The following is a 12975-nucleotide window of genomic DNA, read 5'->3' on the forward strand; positions in this document are numbered from 1 at the left end:
GGACCCGGCCATTTCTTCTCCAAGCACCCAGAGTATCGTCAAGTGCTATTCCAAACCTGCTTTGGAAACCGATCGAGGGCGTGAAATCACCAAGTTCATTACCACAGGATGCTGAGGAGGCCAAGTATGCAAATGAATTGGAGAGGGAAGAGGTCTGTCAGTGGAGGTAGATTCATTAGAGCTATTAAGGTACTTCCGTCCGGATGCAAACCCTTTCCCAGGAAGTCCCCAAACTGCCCGCCAGCAGCTGGGAGGGACGTCGGGAAGCACATCTTGTTTCTCCTGCTCTTCCCGTGAGTAGTGTTACAGAGAAGTGCCAGATATGGAAAAATACCCGTGAAGTTCGGAGGTGAAAAGGAAAGAAAAAGCAGCAAATTTTTTTGCTGAGGGTTTCAGCGCTGAAAAGGTCCCAGCAGTTAGTGAGGGCAAGCTGTAAGGGGGGGAATGGCCGGGGTCCTTACGGGGTGGGGGAGAGCTCAGAGCTCGCGGCTCAGCGAGCGGCACGGGAAGCAGGCGGGGAAGAAAGCTGGCAAGAAAAGGAGACAGACAGCCGCTGCTGGGACAGGGAGGGCTGCCAGGAACCCAGCGGGGCCAGGCCCGGGGAGCCCAGCCAGGCCCAGAGGCACACTGCTCCCGGCCGGGGGTGGGACGAGGGCGAGATGTGCGAGGGTGGCTGTGCTGGGGGAGCACGGCGGTGCAGCGAGCCGGACCCCAGCCACCCGCCGGGCCCCGGCCAGCAGCGGGGTTCAGCTCAGGGCAGAGGGTACCCCAGCGTCGGGGCGATGTGGGCAGGGGATCCCCCTTTCTGCACGGTGACCGTCCCCGATGCGGACAGGTTAGCGAGAGCCCCGTCCCCAGGGTGACTGCAGTGGGCGCACTCCATCCCCGGGGTGGCCAGGACAGGGGACCGGGGGGTGACAAAGGGTAAGGGACCCCCTCCCCAGGTGGCAGAAACGGGGACAGCGATATCCCCTCCGCGGGCGGGGAGGAGCGGCGGGGATGCCGCGGGCGAGCGGCCGGGGGCGGTGCCCGTCCCGTCGGGCCCGGGGCCGCTCCCGCCCGCCCCGCCCCGCCCCGGCCGCTCCCGCCCTCGGCCCGGGGCTGCGGCGGGCAGCGCTGCCCGGCGCCGCGGAGCGGCCCCGGAGTCCCGGCCCGGCCGTGCCCAGGCTGCAGCCCAGGAGCCCGGCGGCACGGTGAGGGACGGCGGGGGCCGGGCGGGACGGGCCGGGCCCGGCGGCGGCGGGGGGAGCTCGTCCCGGAGGCCGCCGCCGGCCGCGGCCCCGGGCGGGCCGCGCTGGAGCCCCGCGGCCGCGGCGGGATGGGGCGGCCCCGGCATGCGCCGCCCCGGGGGCGCCGCCCGAGCGGCCGGCGGCGGGAGGGGAGCGGGGCCGGGGCCGGGGCCGGGCCGGAGCTGGCGGCGGCGGGGCTCCCCGAGGTCCCGGGGCTGGGGACGGGCTGTCGCCTCGACGTGCGGCCGCCCGGAATGCGCCGCTGGCACCGCGGGGCGCTGGGCATCCCCCGAGGGTTGGGGGTGCTGATGGACTCCCAGGGAGCCGTGGAACCGCAGGGCTGGGGGTTCTGGCAACTCCCTGAGGTCCTGGGGACCGCTCCAGGCCGGGCGTGCTGTGGGTCCCCGGCTGCTGCAGCCCCTCTGCGGTGCTGAAGGGCACCGGAGCGCTGCGGGGCTCGGGCGCTCCGGCAGTGAGACCCCACCGTGGCGTTGTGCACAGTGCTCTGTGTGTACCCCAGCTGTACCTCGGCTCCCCGCTTATAAACTTAGTTTGATCTCCGAGCTCCTCCTCACAGCAGGACAAGCCCAGGCCATCGCTATTGATGCGTGTGTTGTTAGCAGCCCCAAGGGAATCGGGAGGTGCTGGTGGAAGGTGCTGCTGGGCAGCTGTGGTGAGGGTGCGAGGAAAGGGTTTGATGTTCTCTAGTGAAGCTGTAGGGAGCCTATAGCACTGTAGGTGTGACGGGGCTGGTAGAGCTGATCCCCGCGTGGGTAAGTCTGTGTGTGGACTCTACACCTGTAGTCTGTGAGCTCAGGGAGGTCCCTGAGGGGCTGGAGTGGCTGCAGAGCCTGGGCAGCCCCTTTGGCCTCCCAGCCAACCAGGCCATTGATGACGACAACTCCAGAAATAACAGTCCAACCCTGAAATTAGGCTGTTGAGATGATCAATTCCCTTTCCCTGGGTCAGCATTGTGTATCCACCCACCCAGATTCAGCTCCTGCAGGAGGAGTTCCAGCACAGACAGCATGGCCACGGTGGCCTCGGCAGATAGGCACAGGCCCTCCCATGCAGCCCCTGCAGCAGGGGACAGGGACAGGAGGGTGTCGTGAGCCCTGGATACAGAGCTGCACCCAGCCACAGTGCTGGCAGGTAACACTGCAGGTGACAAGCACAGCTGACTGCGAGGAGCCCGAATCCTGGCAGGCTGCTGGCAGTGGAGGAAGCTGTGTGCTTGCTCAGTGGTTTCCCTTTAACTTTGGAACAGCCTCAGTTCCAAGCTTCAGGGCTTATCGCCTGCTCAGCTACGAGGGAAGCATGCCTGGCTGAGATAAATCAAGTTGCACTGGCCAGGGCTGCTCTGGACTCTGTTCTTCTCACATTCCTCATGACCTCAGTATTTTGGCTCAGGAGGAGAGCCAGGGAGAACCCTGCCTGTGTCCAGCCCCGGCCCTGCTGGTGAAGCAGCTCGGGCTGCCCTGCAGCAGGTGGTTGAACTGGGCTGAGGGCTGCTACAGCTGTGGCCCCAGGGAGGAAAAGGGCCCAAAGGTCTCAAGCTTTAGGAGCAGCTCCCTCAGACCTCTCCTCTGCCAGTCCAGGAGCTTCGGAACCCCAAGGGGAAATCGCTCCATGAAGCCAGGGGTCACAAAGTGCTGCCTGCAGCTGGAGCTGGGGCATGAAGCCCGGGTGGTGCCTCGGCTGTGCCAAGGTGCCCAGCCTCCCTCATCCCTGACATGACTTCTGATTATAATCAAGCAGAGCAGCTCCAGTTTTGGCCCCAGGTTTCCCATGTTGGCATTGGTACAACAGCACGAGAGGAAAATACAGGTGTGAGCCCAGGGCAAAGCATAGCCCTGCCTCCACAGGGGTGGTTGGGTGCCTGTGCATCCTCCTCCTCTCCTCCTCACTGCCAAGCCTCCCTACCAGTCCTTTGCTTGTACCATCCTACTTTTCTGTTGAAACACCAGTGCTAGAAACAACACTTTCATTGCTTCCAAAGAGAGTTGGGATCATGTAAGGGCTCCCCCCAGGGGTCCATGTGCCCAGATCCTTCAGCAATCTGCACCAGTGCCCAAGGGAGCAGCTGGAGCTGCTGAAAATCAGCCTTTGGCCCCAAAGTGGCTGGTATAATTGGCCCCAGAAAGACTTCAGCCCAGGGGGAGGGCAGCTGCCTGAGCAGTGCCATGGTTGTGGCAGCCAGTCCAGCTGGTGGTGACAGTGCCCGGGCCATGGGTGTGGGGATTCAACCTGCTGCACACTGGGACCACCTGCCCCCACTTGTCCAATCCAGCCCCACGCCTCTTCTCCAGTCCAGGGACAGTTTGCACAGCCCGAGGAGCCTGGGGGGGTGTTTGCACCTTGCAGGGGGGTTTGAACATCCTGGGGTCCCTGGGGCCACTTAGACATGGTTGGTAGCTGGCAGGTCCCATCACCATTTTTGGAGCTGGGTGAAGATAGAAACTCATGCCCTGGTCCAGCCCATCCCATCAGACCAAAAGAAATGGGGTCTGGAAGCAGTGGATGTCCCCCACAGTTGGGATGCAGATGCTGACATTGGCTGAAGGGGACATAGAGATGGCAGGAGAAAAGCAGCCTGTCCCCAGCTCAGTGCAGTGCTGGTGCAAAGGGCACCTCTGCTGCTGGAGTAGTGTGGGAGGTTTCCAGGCCTTGGCAGAGGAGGCTTTTCCTGTCCCCAGGCAGGACAATACCCAGGCTGGGCGGCGGAAGGGAGCTGCCGGCCACTTCCCCCGAGGAAACGCTCCCGCTGGCTCTGGCTCCTGTTGCTCTCTCTTCCTCTTTGATTTACAACGTGTGTGGAGCCCAGCGGGAAGTTTGTCCTGGCCCCAGCACTGTTTAATTACCTGCAGTAAGGGCCATGCAGAGGAGGAAGCCAAACTCTTCCCAGGGTGGGAGGGGTTAAAGGAGGTGGGGGATGTGTGGGACCCTCCTGGGCATGAGGCCAGCAGCTTGGAATGGTGGATGCCATCATGGAGCCGGGATGTTCCCAGGGAAGGTGGAATGGGTGCCTGCTCAAAGGTGGGATGATTCTGAGGGAGGTGGAATTCGGGATGTGCATCAGCTGTGGGTGGTTTGGCAGAGGAGTGGGAGAGCCCCAAAATCTCTCCTGGTGGCTAGTGGCGAGTGTCTTATCTCTGAGCAGTTGGACTTGGTGCCCAGCCCGAGCCTGGCCTGGCACTGCCTCAGCTGCTCTGCTGGCTCCACAGGGCCAGGAGGGCCAAGGGCTGGCAGCTGCAGCGCCAGGGCCGGGGAGTGGCTGCAGCATCGGCATGAGGGGCAGACGTGGGTGTTTCTGTGCAGCCAAGGCCAGATCCTGCACCGTTCCCTGGGCAGTTCTGAGCCTCAGCTTCCCTGAGGGCTGTGCCCAAGCCACCATTCCACCATGGCATTCCTCCTCCCCTGCTTTCCTCTGAAAATAGCTCAGTGCCAAATGCTTTGCCCACCACCAGCTGCTCAGCCCCCTGGGCACAGTCATCAGAACTCTAGTGCCATGCACAGCAGTAATGGGTGCTCCCAAGGTGCTGTTGTCCCATCCTGCTCCTGCCAGGAGCACTTCACACCTGGGACCCACCATCCAGATGCTGCCAGATGTTGCAGAAGGTCCTAGCTCAGTGCTCACAGCTGGTCACACCCCCAGTCATGAGCTCACTTCTAGACCACAGCCATATCCTCTTGGCCCTCCTCCAGTGTGTCCATGCCTGGCTCCTGGGAAACCCAGGCTCCCATTTCATTCCCCTCTGCCTTATCTCACATTATAGACAGAGGAGAGCAGTCAGGTCCCTCCTGGGGATCACTGGCCTCTCAGGACACCTCTGAGTTCTTGTGGGGCACCCTGGGTGGCAAGAATGGGCATCACACCCAGCACTGACAGGTGCTGGCAGCTCCCTGCTGTCACATGCCTTTGCCAAAGCATCATTTCCCTTTATCCCAAGCAAACTTCACACTGAGTATTGCATCTATACAGGTTTCAGCCTCCTTTTTTTCCTGGCCTGCTCCCACTGTATGGCCAAGCTCCAACTCGTGACCCTCGGAGCTGGCAGCACGGCCATCCCAGCTGAGCTGTGGGGCATTCCTTAAATGTACAAACAATCCTGGCCCCACAGACAGCACCGCACTCACCCAGCTCCAGTGTTAGCCCTGGGCTGGGGGAGGCCAGGGGACCTGGCAAATGGCAGGGGGCAACCAGAGGGCTCTCCCCAGGTGGAGGTCAGAGCTTTGTGGCTGCCTGGGGCTAACCAGCCCTGGCGTCACAGGGTTTAGCTGGATTGGTCTCGTTGCAGGTCGATGGTCTTCTGGTCAGCAGCATTCTGGGAAGAAGATGGCTCAGCCAGCACCCCTGAATCAGAACCTCCCAGGTAAAGAGAGCAGGGTTGTCACCAGGTAGTGACAGTGGAAGGGGTGCAAGGGGGGTGGCAGGGCTGAGCTGTCCTGTCCCATCCCAGTGGAGCTCACTCCAGCACCAATCCTGACATGGACTGTGTGCCTTGTGCTATCCTATGGCACTGAGGGTACTGGAGACAGACACATCACACATCATGGAGGAGATGGCCCTGCAGGCTGTAAATTCCAGTATAACCCAGTAAGAAAAGCCAGCCTGTCTCCACTAACCGTCCCTTCTCTTGTAGATCTTGGGGGCCCATTCTTGTACCAGGACCAGGACGATGGAGAGAAGAGCTCATATTCCGTTCAAACCCCTTATGGCTTCCTGCTGGACCTTGATTTCCTGAAATATGTTGATGATATTGAAAGTGGCCAAACACTCAAGAAAGTGCCACTGCCTCGCAGGGTGAAAGGGTCCCGTCCAACGCCCAGCACGCTGCGCAGCCCCAGCAGCCACACCAGCACCTGGACCTCCACCGAGTCCCTCACCTCCACAGCCAGCGAGGAGGGCAGGACTGCGCTGCTGCTCTCCCCGCACGGCCGAGCACCCCTGGAGCCTGTGAGCAAGCCAACCTCCCACCCCATCTCGCCGCCGCCAGTGCGGCTGCTCCCACCTCCCACCCGCAAGTGCCTCGTGTCAAACCCACGGGTGGAGAAGACCTTGCTGGAGACAAGCAGGAGGCTGGAGCAGGAGCAGGGCCGTTTGCAGGATGGTGGCGGTCCCTCCCACACGGGCTTCCCGGGTGCCCTGGGCCAGCCACCCCACTGGGTGCCAGTGGGTGCTGAGGGCCAGGCAGGCTGGGGCCGGGTGAGCCCTGGCAGCTCAGGGCGCAGCACTCCAGCTGCAGGGCTCAGCACAGCCCCGCTGCAGCACGTGCGGGAGCAGATGGCTGCAGCCCTGCGGCAGCTCCGAGACCTGGAGGAGCAGGTGAAAACCATCCCACTTCTGGAGATGCAGATCTGCGAGTTGAAGAGGGAGAAGGCCAAGTTGCTGGAGAAGCTATCGGCAGAGCCTGGCGAGGCATTGTGTCACCCCTCTGGCCTTGAGGCAGGGGCAGGGGGTGAGGAGGCACCCCGCACAGGGCCAGAGAGCGAAGCAGAGCCAGTGAAGGGGCGAACGAGCAAAATTGCAGAGCTGAGGAAGCTGACAGAGAAGCTGGCTGTGCCAGAGCGGAACATCAGGGCTTGGCCAGGCAAGAGCCCCAGGGTAGCTGACAGGCCGTGCCGCTCTGTGGCAGTGGGGGAGGATCGGGCCATGACAGATGCCGTCTTCTACTACCGGTCGCTGCAGGAGAGTGGGGACGCGCCAGACGGTGGCACACGGGGACGCAGGGATGTGGCTGTCTGGGTGATAGAGTCCTCGCTGGGGCTGGCCACTGAGGCAGAGCGGGAGCTGGAGCTGCTGCAGCAGACGGTGGGGCACCAGAAGGAGGTAATCACCCTGATGGAGGGGCACCTGCAGGAGGCCACGCGGGAGCTGGAGGAGCTGCGGCTGGAGGTGTGCGCCCGCCGGCCCCGCAGGCAGGTGGACAAGGAGGTGATGGCCATGCCGCAGGTGGCTGAGGCACTGGTGGAGGCTGTGGTAGCGACACAGAGCCGGGCAGCTGGCGACTCCCCAAAGACGGCGGAGGCAGGTGTGGAGTGCTGCCCCCCAACCTCCTGTGTCGCCGTGGGCTGCCGCCCTGACGGGCGGGACGTGGCGGTCGGACCCGATTCAGCTGCCAGCTGCGATGACAAGGGCAGCCAGACAGATGTGGGCAGCGTTGTCCTGGCAGGAGAGGAGAAGGAGCCTGGTGTGGGTGAGGTGATGGAGCCTGGCCTGGTTGATGGCCTGAGCAGCCCCTCAGTGCTGGGTGCAGGAACAACAGGGGTGATGTCCCCCGTCAGCCAAGGCCCTGGGCCGGCTGCGCTGGAGATGACACACGGCAACTGGGACCCAGCCCCAGCACAGGACACTGGAGCTGCCCCAAGCCCTGCAACCGGTGAGTGTCACCAGGCATGATGCCAGGTTCTGGGTTGAAATGTTCTCCAGGAACGGAGAGGATGGCCTTGTTGGGGACAATGCCTGCAGGGCCAATGCTGCCCAGTGCTTCAGCAGTTGCCCATGTCCCTTCCCTGCCTGCCCGCAGGTCTAGTGGGTTTGGGGTACTTGGCTAGCTCCAGGAGAGACTGTTTACAAGAGCATGTAGTGGCAAGACGAGGGTGAGTGGTTTCAAAACGTAGCTTTAGATTAGATATTAGGAAAAATTACTTACTATGAAGTGGTTATGCCCTGACACAAGTTACCTAGAGAAGTTGTGGATGTCACATCCCTAGAAGTGTTTAAAATCAGGTTGGATGGAACTCTGAGCAACCTGATCTAGTGAAAGGTGTCCCTGATCATGGCAGTGGAGTTGAAGTGAGATGATCTTTAAGGTCTCCTCTAACTCAGACCATTCCATGATTCTAAAATTCTATGATTTTTGCTCACTGGCCCTTGATACTCATCTCTTTCCCTGCAGGAGCCCTGAAGTCCATTATGAAGAAGCGAGATGGTCCTCCCCGGAGCGAGGCAGAGGGCAGCAAGAAGAGCCTGCAGTTTGTGGGCGTGCTGAACGGGGAGTACGTGCTCAGGGGCTCCTGCCACCGCCATGAGCCAATCTTGGTCCCCTGCATCTCTGTCCTGGGCTAGGACCAGTGGCAGGGCCTGAAGGGGGCCAGACTGGTACTGTGTTTTCACTGAGCATCCTCCCTCTGTGCAGGTATGAGAGCACATCCAGTGAGGAGGAAGAAGAAGCAAACAGCTCCTCTGAGAAGGCTTCCACTGACAGCTCCAACAGTTCAGAGCAGGGAGACACCGAAACCTCAGAGGAGGAGGCCGAGGAAGGCACGTGTGAGCCCAGACTGGAGTACAAGGGGACTGATGTGAGCCTGCTGGAGCCCTCCGAGGTGAAGGAAAAGTAAGTACCAGTGGAGAAGGCTCCCTGCTCCCTGGCCCTGCTCGGCTGGGAGCCATGGCACTGGCCTTGCCAGCTTGGGGCATCAGTCCCAGTTTCAGTGCTGCCAGTGGGAAAAACCCATTCAGCTGCAGAGACTATTCATCAGGAAACAATCCTTCCAGTTTCTTGGGTCTGCTAAGGAAAGGATGAGAGGCTTCAGATGCTTCTTTGCTGCAGAAGATAGTTTAGAGGGGAACAAAAAAACCAACAGCCTTCAATAGCATTTTTCAACAAAAGGAAAAAATGTGGCCTAAGAATGGGCGACTCGTGCCTGAGCACATCCATATAAGGCTCCGTTCTATGGCAGTTTGCAGAGGCAGAAGCAGCCAGGGTGCAGCCATCAGATCGGGCTGGAGGTTGCACTCTGCAGAGAGTTACAGATACTGGGGACCTCACAGGTTTGATGGGGTGATGTGGCCCCACACCACGGACATCCTCATGCTCTCAACAGGTTCGAGCTGAGCCCCAGGATGAGGGAGGCCTGCCTCATTGTCAAGACCCACCTGGGCCACCCAGGTGCTGCCAAGAGCAAAGAGGTGGTGAGTGGAGTGCTGGGGTGGGATGGATTGCTCAGCCCCTGCCAACATCCCCAGAGCTGGCCCTACTCAGAGAGGGGCCAGCAAAGCCTGGCTCAGCACCTTCCCCCAAAATACAACCCTTTGCTGCAAGTTTTGTCCAGAAACCCCAAAACACACGTGGACTCAGCTTAGGCCATGCCCAGCATGTGTTTTGGAATTCAGGGTCCTGCCTTCACCCACCCCCTCTGGAGCAGGGATTCTGCTCCCTGCCACCTGGGCTGGCAGCAGGGGGGGTGCCAGGGTGCGAGGGCATACAAAAGCTTCGGGGGAGCTCAGCCCCTCTCTGCCCACAGCTCGCCAGCAGCAGCCTGGTCCTTCAGGAGTGGTTCCGTCTGTCCAGTCAGAAGTCGTCCATCCCTGACACAGTTGCCAACCATCTCCTGGCCTTTGCTGAGGTCTCACCGGCTCTCCTGGCCCACGTGGTGAACCTGGCAGACGGGAATGGCAACACAGCTCTGCACTACAGTGTCTCCCACTCCAACTTCCACATCGTGTGGCTGCTGCTGGATACGGGTCAGTGCCTCCCAGCCCCAGAAACATCTCCTGGCCACCATCCCGCTGTACCTCAGGTCACGTCCTGGCCCTGACAGCACAGATGAAAGGCACTGGCAGCAGAGGGGCAAGGAGAGCTGCCCTGGGCTGTGTCTGTTCATAGGTGTGGGGGTCAGTAGTCACCCCAGCTCATTTGGGAGCCCAGATTTCATGGGGGAGACCCATCAGCAGTTCTGTGCCTGTGGGAAGGTTCACAGCACCCTGGGCAAGACTGGGAGAGGGAGCCAGGCACATGGCTTGGTCCATGTCTCCTGCCAGCCCTGCAGCATTCTGAGCCCCCTCTGCTGACTCCCACAGGGATCTGTAACGTGGACCACCAGAACAAAGCTGGGTACACTGCCCTGATGCTGGCAGCACTGGCAGCCGTTGAGCAGGAGGAGGACATGAATGTGGTCAGGAGACTTTTCAGCATGGGCAACGTCAATGCCAAAGCCAGCCAGGTTGGTATGGTGTGAGGGCCACCACATCTTGACCCTCCACACCCCCAGGCAGATGGCAGAGCCACGCTCCGCTCTTCCAAGGGCAGGACAATGGCTCCAAAACCTGGAGGTGTCAGTGCATGGGGAGGGCATCACCTTAGGAGCTCCTCCTGCCTGGCAGCAGGGCTGCCACAGCAGTGGTCCTGTGGTGTGGGGACAAGTAGGTAGCACAGCGGGGGCGGCCTGGCAGTGTCCCTTCCTTGCAGGCTGGCCAGACGGCGCTGATGCTGGCTGTCAGCCACGGCCGGCAGGAGATGGTGGAAGCCCTGCTCGCCTGCGGGGCCGACGTGAACCTGCAGGACGAGGAGGGCTCGACCGCGCTGATGTGCGCCTGTGAGCACGGCCGCCTGGAGACCGTGAAGCTGCTGCTGGCTCAGCCCGCCTGCAACGTCTCCATCGTGGACAGTGTAAGGTTCTGCCACTGGGCCTAGGCAGCCCATGCTATGTCCCGTCCCCAAACTCCTTTCTGCATGCTCTCCCTTACTTTCTAGGATGGTAACAATGCTGTTGCCATTGCGCTGGAGGCTGGTCACAGTGACATCGCTGCGCTCCTCTCCGAACATCTCAACAGCACGAAGGTGCAGGTACCCGTGAGTACCACATCACTCCCCAGCGGAGGGGAGAGGGCTGAGAGACAGACGAGTGTCTCCAGGAAGAGGCAGCAGGAGCAAGAGTAGAGCAGTACAGGTGCCACGTGCTCAGAACAGCCCTGCAGGCCCTGACCAGGAGTCACTGGAGTGGTCTCAGGCCACTGCACTCTGCAGCAGGGGACTTCACCAACAGCCACAAAGCCCTGGGAGTCCAAAGAAACCAAGTTAGAGTGACCGTGGGATGCAGCCAGGGGCCACCATCAGCACTGGGCTGTGATTCACATCCCCTCACTTGCCACCTCTCTGTGCCAAACCGCTCTCTGCAGCTTTAGTCCTGTCACAAGTACATCCCTGGGCCTCCCTCGCCTGTCTCCTCCACTGGATGTAGCTCACACGTGGCCACCTCACCACCAAGTGACCTCAGAGTGGGATATGCAGTGAGCAGAAGCCACCCCATCCCCTTTGCTCCCTGCCATGACCACCAGAGCTGTGCCACCTCTGAGCCCTCAGTAAGGAGGAACAGCAGAGAACCAAGCCAGCAGAAACAGCACCTGGTTTGTGCTCTCTGGAAGCCAAGAAGGCAGCAGTACCAGTGACATGGAGCCAGGAGGGCAAGTGAGGGGTCCTGGCCCCAGCAGGGACACTGTGCTCTGCAGGCACATCCTGTACAGCAATGGGAGAGGGAATTCTGCGTTGGACAGGGGCTGGGAGTGTTTCCAGACTCAAATATTTGCCCTTCTTTTCTAGCATTTCCTTTCCTGGCTGAAATCTGATTTTTTTTTTTTTTTCCTCTCTTCAAGCACACGCATACAAAGCAAAAAAAATATATTGCTTGGCCAAGGGATGAAGTTCAACATGAAATCGCTTGAGATTTGATTTGCTCAATGGGAGCAAAACCTCTGAGTAGTTGGGGTTGTAGCCAAGTGACAAAAGGGGCTGAGGATGCATTTGGGGACTGAATCTGCCTATCTTACAACCCCCAGGCGGAGCAGGTCATTCTCCCAAGGAAGAGAGACCAATTACCTCCTGAACATTTCCCCAATTAGCCAGTCCCACAGACTCTGCAGACAGCTAGAGCCTACAGGCAAGTCCCTCTCTGCCCACTTTCCATCACAAAGGGGAGGAGAGCTGCTGAAGACAGCACCAGGAAAAACACATGGGCCAGGAGCGTTCAGAGCACACACGTGGAAGCTGCAAAGGGGAACATGTATGTCAGAGAATGTGTCTGTGCAAGAGTGTGAGCACCATGTGGGGGTGGGAAGAGGGTAAGGACAAGGACCAGGAAGAAGAAGGGTTTAGCATAGGAATGCAGCTCTGCTCTGAGCCCTTGACAAAGGTAGTATTATGCCCCCCATCCCTGTACCTTGGCCCAGCCTCCCCGTTTCTGCCCCTGCCTGACCTGCTCTGAGCCAGGGAGCCCCACAACCCTCCCCAGAAACCTGCTCTCAGCTTTGCACTGGAGTTAATATACAGCGCTCGCTGCCACTGCTTAATACACTACTCTGTTTACTGGTATTTTAATACTGATGTTTATTTTTAAGATATAAATAAAATTTAAAGTTATTTTGAATATTACAGTGACATTGCATCTCTTGCCTTCTTGTCTGGCTCACAACAAACTCTGCAAGAGCTGCGGCAGAGGCACAGCCCCCAACCTGAGCAGGTGACCCCACATCCCAAGTCATTCACTGCAATTCTATGCACTTGCCACATCCCTCAGTCTGGTCTTCTTCCTGCTCAAGTGGCCCCAGGCAGTGTCCTTGCCCACTTCTTTCTGCAGCCCTGCAGTACCCCTGGTTATTTGTGGTGCTGATATTACACTGCATCCTTAAAGAGCAATCACCAGACCAAGAGTGAGGATGCAAAATGCCTCCCTCCTCAGGTGGCCAGGGACGAGGCTGACCCCACAGGGATTCTCCAGAAGCTCTCCAAGCCACTCTGTCCAAGTCACCCAGCACTGAGGGTGGGCAGGGGCCAGAGCAAACACTCCTGGGTCACTGATGAAACTGTGGGAAAATGAACAACAGCCACAGAACTGAACTCAGAGAGGATTTTTGGCTGCATCACACGAGTCAGGAAGCACAGCCTTGTGCTAATTCTGTGAAACTGAAACCCAAAGAATCACAAACTACATCAAGCAACAGCACAAACACAAGGGCTTTCTCCATGGC

At 59.7% G+C, this 12975-nt stretch overlaps 1 protein-coding gene across 5 annotated transcripts; it reads left to right on the plus strand.

Moving 5' to 3' along the window:
• The first annotated feature begins 232 nt into the window (after positions 1-232).
• Positions 233-12381, plus strand: KANK3 (KN motif and ankyrin repeat domains 3). Of its 5 annotated transcripts, none has more exons than XM_021528197.2 (10): positions 233-293; positions 5528-5602; positions 5873-7609; positions 8129-8228; positions 8369-8566; positions 9057-9144; positions 9477-9696; positions 10033-10175; positions 10421-10621; positions 10706-12381. In XM_021528197.2, exons 2-10 carry the CDS (start codon positions 5566-5568, stop codon positions 10889-10891), a joined length of 2910 nt encoding a protein of 969 aa, XP_021383872.2. In that variant the 5' UTR covers positions 233-293; positions 5528-5565; the 3' UTR covers positions 10892-12381. The 5 variants fall into 5 exon arrangements, with proteins under 5 accessions (XP_021383872.2, XP_021383875.2, XP_021383874.2 ...); XM_021528200.3 differs by lacking the exon at positions 233-293 and adding an exon at positions 338-406; XM_021528199.2 differs by lacking the exon at positions 233-293 and adding an exon at positions 878-924.
• The last annotated feature ends 594 nt before the right edge of the window (positions 12382-12975 follow it).

This window comes from Lonchura striata, chromosome 28 (genome assembly GCF_046129695.1).
Source record: "Lonchura striata isolate bLonStr1 chromosome 28, bLonStr1.mat, whole genome shotgun sequence".
In the NCBI taxonomy this organism is placed as follows: Eukaryota; Metazoa; Chordata; class Aves; order Passeriformes; family Estrildidae; genus Lonchura; species Lonchura striata.

Bases quoted from the DNA above. Each gene is read 5' to 3' on its own strand.
- KANK3 (XM_021528197.2), top strand. From the start codon at position 5,566: ATGGCTCAGCCAGCACCCCTGAATCAGAACCTCCCAG. The intron at 7,610-8,128 runs GTGAGTGTCACC...CTTTCCCTGCAG, and splicing joins TGCCCCAAGCCCTGCAACCG to GAGCCCTGAAGTCCATTATG. The intron at 8,567-9,056 runs GTAAGTACCAGT...TGCTCTCAACAG, and splicing joins CCCTCCGAGGTGAAGGAAAA to GTTCGAGCTGAGCCCCAGGA.